Genomic DNA, 9,773 nt, shown 5'->3' with positions numbered 1-9,773 from the left:
AAAACGCTCTTTATTGACCTTAAACTGAGGGACATGACCGGGGGGGGGGATGGGGGGGGAGTGAGGGGAGGCGCGCCCCCGCCCCGCGCTGCAGCACCGCGCCGGGCACCCGCCGCGCCCCCCCCCCCGACCCAGCCGGGCGTGCTGCAGCGCGGGGCGGGGCCGCGCGCGGAGCGGCGGGGCGGGCGGCCAATGGGAGCAGCGCCTCCTGCAGACGGGCGGGGGGGCTGCGGCCAATCAGCGCGGGAAAGGGGGCGGGGCTTACGGGATAGCGTGGAGGGGTTGCTATGGCCGTGGCTGCAGAGCCGCCGCACCGCAAACCAATGGGAAGCGCCGACGGGAGGATGGACGCGCGCGGCGGCCAATGGGAGCGTGGCGCGGGCGGGGGGCGGGCGGCGCGCGGCGGCGCTAAAGGAGCGCGGTGGGCGCGGGGCGGAGCGGGCGCGGAGGAGCCGGGCGGAGCGGTGCGGTGAGGGCTCCGCGGCGCTGACACGGGTGAGGCGGCGGCGCCGGGAGCCCCAGGGGTGGGTGTGCGTGGAGGGGTTAGAGGGGGCGCTGTGCCGGGCTGAGCCCGCGGGGCGGCGCGGGGGCGGGCGGCGGGCCCGGCACACAAAGACCCTCTTGTGCCGCCCGCCCGCGCCGCGCCCCTGAGGGAAGGTGGCCATTTTCTGCCTCTCCCGCATTCTCGGCGCGGGGGGCTGGGGCCGCCGCCGCCTTTGTCCGGCAGGGCCCGCCCGGGGGCCCGGCAGCAGCTCCTGCGGCGCCGCGGCTGCCCCTGCCCTTGAGAACGACCGCCCCCCCCAACCCCCCGCGCTTTGTTTCCAGGAGCAGGGCGCGTTGGGCAGGGTTTTCCCATCCCCTCGCCGTTTTCTTTGGTTTTGCTGGGTTCCTGCTGGATAAATGTGAAGAGAAGAGCTTAAAGCAGCCTGCCAGGGTTGAAAGGGGCTGCGAGAAAGCTGGTGGGGAGCTTTGCGCAAGGGCATGGAGTGATAGGATGAGAGGCTTTAGATTGGAAGGGGGGAAGATTGAGATTGAGAAGAAATTCTTCACAATGAGGGTGGGGAGGCCCCGGCCCTGATTGCCCAGAGGAGTGGTGGCTGCCCCATCCCTGGAGGTGTTCAAGGCCAGGTTGGATGGAGCTTGGAGCAGCCTGATGCAGTGGGAGATGCCCCTGCCGATGGCAGGAGGTGGAACTGGATGGGATTTGGGCTGGAAGGCTGAATGGCCTCAGGCTGCACCAGGGAAGGTTCGGATTAGACCTCAGAAAAAATTTCTTCAGCAAAAGGGTTCTCAGGCACTGCAGTGGCTACCCAGGGCGGTGGTGGAGTCACGTCTCTGGAGATATTTTGAAGACCAGTAAATGAAGTGCTTAGTGATATGATTTAGTAGTGGACAGGTACAGCTGGACTGGATCTCAAAGGTCTTTTCCAATCTAGTGATTCTATGATTTGAACGCTATGGTGAGCAGAGGGGCAGGGAAGGCTGCAGTTTGCTGAGCTGCTGCAGAGGTTCTGGTGTGATGGGCTTTGCAGGGTTGAAAGCCAGAAGGGAAAAAATGACCCTGAACCTGTCTGTGGTTCCCTGTCATTGGGTATAAGGTGGGTTGTAAGGTCAGTCCATGCATTCATTTCAGCCTTCAACACTTCATTCCACTGGGGACCAGTAATGATTGATTTTGTCATACAAGTTCTATCTGACCTCTACGTTCTGCTCCATCTTGGTGTGCAGAACTGAGACTGAGCTTATTATAAATGGGTTTGTCTGTCTGTCAGCTGCCCAGGGAGCCGTTGGACCTCTGCATGTGAGGGCAGCAGTGTGGTGTTGGGGTCTTTGCTGCACTTCAGCTGCAGTCTTGCACAGTGGAGACAAACAGCGATCTGGGTTTGGTCTCAACAATCAGAGTTGGGGTTGAAAGCTCAGATACTGAATCTGAGGGCCTCTTGAGTGAACCATAGCATTCCTTGACTAATGTATTCATTTTTTCTGGCTGAGGAGTACAGCTATTGCTTGAGGTGTCCCCTCAGTGAATACCTCTTTCTTAACTGAATTTTTCTCTTAGAGGCTCCCTTAGAAGTACCTGAAATGTTGAGTCATTGCCTCTTGATATGAATTAAGCTGTCAGTAGTAAACGGTCTGCTCCTCAAGCATCCAAAGGGTTCAGTGACTCCATGCTTACTTACATTAATGTTGGACAATGTAACATGCCCATGCCTTGGTTGGAGATACAATTATTCTATTTAATTACACCTTCTGAGGATGGGTGTGTTGCAGAATTGCCATCAGGGTGCATACCAGAGTGTGAAAGATGACAAATTCAGTTTGCAAAACCTCCCTTGCGTTTGAAGCTGACCTTTAGGTTACCTGCTGGAGGAGGCTGCCATGAGCTATGTAACATTCTGCAGCAGAAAAGGCCTAGTGTGTAGAAAAACAAGATATTTAATGACCTGGCTATGGTGTCAAACTTGACCTTGTTGCTCTTGGGGCAGTTGCAGATGAAACTGCTTGCTCTGGGAATCATGAATGTGACAGGATTATTAACTGGAGATACAGTGGCCTCTGTTAGATGGAGGCAGATAGGTAAAATGAGCATGCAGGAGCTCTCGTCAGCAGTTTTTCTTTCCCCTTCCAATTACCCATGAAGCTGTTGGAAAATCTAGCATCAGTCCTTGCTTGTGTCTTGAGCCTCAAGGTAAACTTGAGATCTGGAGATGTTTTTTTGGCATATGGTAATGTCAGCATTCACGACTAGGAACAGAAGCAGGCAATAGGAGTGCAAAGCCTTATGGTTTGGGGAGGAATATGAGCAAGGTTTAGCTAGCTTAATGGCTCGCAGAAACCCCAAGTGTCCTGAGTTATTGTCTGTAGTTAAATGTCCACAATTTAAAACTTATTCTTGCCTTGTTTGGTTACTGTAGTTAGCTCTTCCTGAAAGTTTTTTGTATTTTCATCTATTTTTTTTTTTTTTTACTCTTCAGTTGTAGTGCAGCTTGTTAAATTTCCTCTTCCCTGTTTAGGCACAGAACACAGGTGTGTGTTTTTCCTGCTGGTGGTTCTCACGTTCGCTGCAGTGTCTCTGCTGGCGCACAACTGGAACCAGCTTATGCTGAGTTTCCTGTACTGGGTCTGCAGTTGTACTTGGCAGATCAATTTAGCTGATGTGTGGCCATTGGTGTATTCCAAGTGCCACAGTGTAAGTGGGGGCTCTCAGCTGTGTAGCAGCTTATTTAGGCAATGGTGGTCATTAACAATGCCTCTTCATCAAGAGAAGATGTAGATATTAGTGATCATTTAATCAATGTACTGTACCTCCATTTAGTTGATAAGAATATGGTACATAACATGCTCTTTTCCTTCTTTCTTCTCTGTTTTACAGGGTAACTGATAGTGGACGCCTTCACTTTCTGCAATGGCACAGAGGTTGGGACAGGAAGATCCGGAGAGATACCTTTTTGTGGATAGGGCTGTGATCTACAACCCTGCCACCCAGGCTGATTGGACTGCTAAAAAGTTGGTGTGGATTCCTTCGGAGCGCCATGGTTTTGAGGCAGCCAGCATCAAGGAGGAAAAAGGGGATGAAGTGTTGGTTGAACTGGCAGAGAATGGAAAGAAAGCACTAGTCAATAAAGATGATATTCAGAAGATGAATCCCCCCAAGTTCTCTAAAGTGGAAGACATGGCAGAGTTGACCTGTTTAAATGAAGCCTCTGTACTGCACAATTTAAAGGATCGGTATTACTCTGGGCTCATCTATGTAAGTAATAATTATTAGATTCATCACGGGTGCTAATTCAGCTGAACTTACCTGATTCCCATCCCTTTACCTACTTGAAACTCAGAAAGTGAGTCTTATCTTAATAGCCTGAATATGTTATGTCCCTAGCATTTAGTCTGGTGCTTTTTTTTCCAGGCTGCATACAGGTCAGGAACTCCGTTGTCATAAAACATATAATACAAACTTCTCCTATGGAAATAATTCTGCCAGCATCTTTCAAAAATAGAATGCGAACTGGCGGCTCTGGGTGCTGAGCTCATGGCTCTCATTGGAGCGCTTGCCTCAGACATGCTTAACTGATACAGGGAATAGTATCAAATGGCTCAGTTGAGCCGATGGGAAATTACAGACCTGAACTTTGCTGAATTACTGTTGGTTAATTGCTCGTATGAATAAGCATATGTCTTGTTTGAACTTGCTGTGTATTAAAGATGATAATAAGAGGCTAAGCTGTTGTTTCAAAGCTGAAGTTGCAGAGCACTAGGAATGCAAAATGGCTTTTTGGAGTCTAAGATCAACTTAGTGGGCCAGGAAAGAATGTGCTCAAGCGCTGAAAATAAAACGATACAATAAAGCTTTCTTTTTCACTGGTTTTGAAGCGCTGGGTGGAACATCTGGCTTATCACTATCTTTTATAGAGTTGGAGATCGCAGCACCATTGATACTGCTTCCAACCTCGTGCCTTCCCTGAGTGATGTCAAACGGGTGCTTGTGCTGTACCGTTAAGAGCAGCTCCTTGTCTCTTGGCAAGCTGGCTGCATAGTGACTCCTTGAGTCACAGTATCGTTAAGAGCTACAAGTAGGCTTTCTGTCTTAAGAGAAACTGGAACATCTGCTTAAATGCTTGGCTCATTTTAATAAACACTTGTTCTAAAGCTTAAATCAGTTTTCTTTAGTTCTAGTAGTTAACTTGGCTCATTCCCCTCCATTTAGATATCAATGGGGTTTTGCTTGGCTTGTTGTAACATTTGGACTTATTAGATTATTAGATGCAAAGCTGCATCTAATTTTTAATATTCATTTTTGTGCTTCTCTACCAGTTGCCTCTGTGGGATTTTGGTTCTTACCCCACCAAGGCCCCTGCAGCAGAGCACTGTGAAAAATACTTCTGGAATGCTTCCTGCAAGCTTATAAGTAAACTAATTGGATAATTAGTAAGGACTGGATTGAAAATTAAAAGTAAACAAGTTGATCGGTCAAAAGTGTTTGGGATGTTTATCAATCATAGTGATGGTTGTTATGGAATTAATTATAACTGATATAACCATGTTTCATTATGAAGGTTAAAACCCGAAGGCCTTAAATGTCAAAGCAAGCTCTGGCCCAAGGACTCCATGTTTTTATCCCTTTACCCTCTGCTTCCTAGAAAGGTGCTTTCTGTCTCCATTCTTTAACTATTGAGGCAGACTAAAGCTTATTTCCTTGGTGTTGATATTCTCCTGTCACACAGGAAGATCACCGCGTTGGTGTATTGCTAGTGACCTCCCCCAGCCCTGGGCTGGAAGTTGGTTAGGATCAGGAAGCTAATGGATTTGTTGGCCTTGACTGGAGGCCTGAGTTATGGGAACACTGCTAGAGGATGCTACTGCTACCAAGAATAATGTTTCTATCCAGCTGTAATAACGACTTCTTCTTTGAAATTACAACTCAGCATGTCTTTTTGGAAGGCGGGGGGCGGAAAGCAGCTGTGAGTACTGTTAGAGTGGAGGCTGAATGCTGGGAAAGATCAGTAGGTCATGGGGAGAAACTTTGAGACCTTGAGCTGGTGTGGATTTCAGTGCAGTTCTGGTAGGAATCCCCATCAGGGGTCCCTGGACCCCTTGACTGCAGCACTGTGGCGGCAGCTGCCGGCACAGCCTGGAGCAATTGTCATTGCCTGTCTACCCTGCTGATGTTTGCTTGGTGTGGAGGAAAGAGCCAAAGTTAACTGAGCTGATGGGGTGGATTATGGTGGTTTGGCCATGGCAAGAATCAGTTAAAGAGATGCTTTGATTTCCAGACAGTGCTCTTACAATAACCAAACTGATTATATCTGGTGGTGTTCGGGTGGAGATGGTTTTCTTTAAATCACAATGGATAGTGTTGCCTTTCTAGGAAGCAGATGAAAGATACAACTGAAGCAGATACGTTTCCTTTCAATCCCTAGAATGGAAACAAGCAGGATAAGGGATTTGGTCATCGGGGCTAGTCATGGGTCTATGATGTACCTCTTGAAGATGACGCTGCTGGAGGAACAGAGAGGGCTGACTAAAGTTGGCTACTGCCAGTGGGCATGACCCGGACCCTGACGCTCATTTCATCAAGAAGAGTTTCATGTAACATCTAAGTAGGGATGGTGAAGAGTTTCTGGAACTTTTAGCATTTCCAATGTCTGCCAAGTGGTGTGGTCTTGGCCTCCAAGTTGCATTATTCACATGTTGTGGGAGATGGAAAAAAATATTTCCTAGAGAAGCTGTGCTGTCTTTGCAAATCTGATCACCGCCTATGAATGGATAAATCTATTGTTATGTCTTCTGCACTTATACTTTTCTCTTTAAGCACTCAATGACTGAGTGTGATCCTACAAAATCTGTCCCTGGGATGTGGATGTGAAGAGTCCACCAGCCTTGAATGCTTCTCAATGCCATTGTTGCCTTGACGCTTTGTGACAAGCTGTGATGGGCAATATTACAGCTCCAGTAATTCTGCTCATCACTGCTTCGTGAGGTTCAGAGTTTCTCCTGAACCAGCTTCCAAACTCTTCATTGTCTTGCGTGGCATCGGAACATATGAGATGACTGACTTCGCTTTTTAAACTGCTGTGCTTAAGCTGCAGAGGTTCAGCAGCTGTTTTGTTCGCAGTTCAGAGGGTTGCAGTGTTGCTTTGCTGTCGAGGGGAGTGAAGCCCAGCTAAAGAAGTGACTTTGTCCCAGTGACAGTGTCTCCTTCAGCTGGAGTCCAGGGAAAAGGAGAGTCTTACAATGGGTCCCTAGTTTTGGTAGGAAGGAATGGGAGTGGTAGAGGAGGTGATAAATGAGAACTTAGGCTGAAAATACAGTGCTGAGAGGACAGATGCTGCACTTGACCATATGGAGGGGAGGAGTACTTGAGTGCTTTGATGAAGAGCTGCAAACAGAGTCTGAAAGCTGCAAGGGAGTTTCTGGTGTAGGAAGAGGCACCTTCTCCATCTTGATCTCTCTGCATTTCAGTATCAATAACTTATCTTCAGTGTCTATTCAGAAAGCTTATGCATAAGCAAGTCAGTTCTGTTCAAAATCAGGCTTCTACTTCATTTACTGCGCAATTTGACTCATGGCTGATCTAAAGAAAGAACTATGTCAGTATTTTTTTTTAAAGTATTTGAGTTGGGTTTTACCATTTTATTTTCCCTGCACATGGAAGAGAGTGTTAGTGTGCAGTTTGAGAGTCCTTTTCTATCACTTGAGAAAGAAAAGCTATTCTTTTCTAACTCAATATAACTTTTGACATGTACTATACCAGTTATGGGAGTACAGGAAGCAGAGTGGTCAAGAATGTTTCTGATCACTTGAAATAACATTTCAGTGGGTTGTTAGCCACCAATCTGGATAGAACTTCTAGTATTTTAGATTTCTAAGTCTATTAAAAGTGTCTCATTTAATCAAAATGCAGCTAATTGCATTGATCAGGAGTGCGAGTACCTCATTTCTACTTAAATAGAAAGCACCTTGTTCTTGATTTTGAGACACTGCCTGGAACTGGAATGCGTGAGGTAATGACTGTTAATGGCTCCCTATTGAGGCTAGGTAACTATCTTTCAGGCAATTTAAAGCTCTGGTTTTGTGTCAAACTCTTCTGAAAGAAGAAAGAAGCAAGAAAGATGCTTCCATTTCCCTTTTAAAGCATATTTTAAATATTTGTGTTCCTAAGTATTTTGTTGATGAATGTGAGAACATAACCTTACGCTTGTCTTGTTAACAGGAGTATTTTGTTAAACTCAGGTGGGTTTCTTGCTTGGTGCACTAGCAAATGCTAGTAGTATGAATCCTGCAGAGGTTAGACATCTTGCTGATTTTGTATGGAAAGGCTAACATCTGAGTTGTGAATTGCTGTATCACGGGCCTGACTGGTAGGTGCAGGCTAATACCTGAGCAGTTCCTGGGTAACTGATGCCTTGTCTACTCAGTGGTCTACAAATGTTAGAGTTTGATTCGGTTTTCTAACCGAAATAAATCGCAGGACCAGAAGTCTGCCTTGTGCCCTCAAAAGTTCCTATTTCTATACTGAGTGCAGTAAGATAGAGTAAAGGAATTGCTCACTCAAACATAGCATGTCTTTAAGCCGCATCAAAAACTGAGATTCAAAATCCAATGAGCTTTATAAAAATCTATTTATAAAAATGCTGCTTTTGCTACATCTGTCGCAGTCCCAGCCCTCTTAGGGGAAGTCCATTGCCCACAGTTGATTATATGTAGTGTACTGATACCCCCATAAATCACTGCAATCACTACTTAACTGCTTCCTGACCTCATTCAGTCAAAAGGATTAAAATTAATAGAGTTTCTCAAATGCTTGACTTCTGTAACCCGTCTTCAGTACGCAGCGGCCTCTTGCCAGTGTGACTGGGTGTGGGATGCTCCCTGAGTGCTGTCTGGTGGTGGGGAGTCCACGACCTGTGTTTGTCAGGTGGGGACATGTGCCAGGAGACATGTGCTGTGGGTGAAGGCAACAGAGGTGTGACTGGTTTTGCTGTCCTGGAGGAAGGACAAAACTATGGTGGAGCATTTTTGTTGAAAGTGTTGGGTTCAACTTCAGAGTCCCTCAGACTCCAATGAGCTGTGCGTTTTCTTCCTGCCTACTCCTCCACTTTTCGTTTTATCAAAGACTTTTTTCAAAAAGCTTGGAAACTGTTTATGGGGCTGAGAGCTCTTGGTACATTGCTGCTAATTATTCCTCTCCATATATATGCTTACTGGGGTTTCTTTCTAACAGCAAAGAAGAAAGCACGTGTACTATTGTGCAATGAAAAATACTTTAGCAGATAACTTTTGATAATTGCAAGTATTGCCTCTGTAATTGCTCTGCAGCCCTGTGCTATTTTCATTTTTTAATGTACTTTCCATTTTATTGGGGCAGAAGAGGGAAAGAATGAGAAATATGCTGTAGTCCCCAGTTTCAGAGGCTGCTGTGGGTGGGAGCCCTTGACAAAACTGCACTAAAGGAGTTCTCTTAAGCAGTTTTTTCTCTTGAGCTGCTGCCTCCTGCAAGGCTGGTGTGTAACCTAGAACAATCTGTGGTTTTGTATAAGCTTCTATGTTCCAAGTGCTTTAATTTTCCTGCTGGTCCAGTTGATAATGTTTCCCATTACTGAGTATTGAAGACTGCTATTAAAAGAACCTGTAAGAAATAGTTATTTTTCTTAATTTTGTCTTTTTTCTTAACACAAACTAGTCACTTGATCATGTCCCTGATGTGTGGCAGGAGAAGTGCTGGGGTTTGCATTGTAAGGGCTGCTTTGGCACAAGAAGTTGTTTTAAATTAACTCTGGTTTTTGTAAGACTCAAGTTGAGAGAATTGTGTAGGGTTTAACTTTATTAGAAATGTCAGAGGGATTTAAGGGAGATGAATCGATGCCCTCCTTGCCCTCAGGTAGGCAGGAGTATGAAAAAGTGCATGTTCTTGTCATATATTCTCTGTTCCTGTTAAAAAAATGGTAGATTAGCAGCCTCAAAAGGTACAGTAGTTCAGCTTATAGGCTCCCATTTGAATGTTAAGTGGAATGTACTGTGTTGCAAGCCACCCCTTAAGCTGTGTGCCTGCATCAGAAGTCACAGGTAGCTGGTTCTAAGCCTTCTGTAGGGCAGTCAAGCTCCAACCTGCAGCTATCCAGAGCCTGTGAAAGGATATTAATACTCTTCTGGCACTGGTGCAACCTCGGATCATGTTTGTCTCGGTAGCCGCTGTGGTCAAAGCAGTGATGCTGGGTGGCGGTGACACTGTGCCTGCCTGTCCCTGTGAGGTAGCTGAGCAGGGGTGCAGCTGA

The 9,773-nt window shown here is 46.5% G+C and overlaps 1 protein-coding gene across 2 annotated transcripts in view; it reads left to right on the top strand.

Moving 5' to 3' along the window:
* Positions 1 to 406: 406 nt before the first annotated feature.
* The window catches only part of MYH10 (myosin heavy chain 10), a 92,156-nt gene continuing 82,789 nt past the window's right edge, over positions 407 to 9,773 (top strand). For both annotated transcript variants that reach the window (XM_054083146.1, XM_054083145.1), the window contains exons 1-2: positions 407 to 495; positions 3,374 to 3,751. In XM_054083146.1, coding sequence (XP_053939121.1) covers positions 3,407 to 3,751 — 345 coding nt within the window. In that variant the 5' untranslated portion in view covers positions 407 to 495; positions 3,374 to 3,406. The remainder of the gene's footprint in view (positions 496 to 3,373; positions 3,752 to 9,773) is intronic.

The sequence above is a fragment of the Cuculus canorus genome, chromosome 18 (genome assembly GCF_017976375.1).
Source record: "Cuculus canorus isolate bCucCan1 chromosome 18, bCucCan1.pri, whole genome shotgun sequence".
In the NCBI taxonomy this organism is placed as follows: Eukaryota; Metazoa; Chordata; class Aves; order Cuculiformes; family Cuculidae; genus Cuculus; species Cuculus canorus.
Note: the sequence above shows the minus strand (reverse complement) of the source record. Positions and strands in the feature narration are given on the sequence as shown.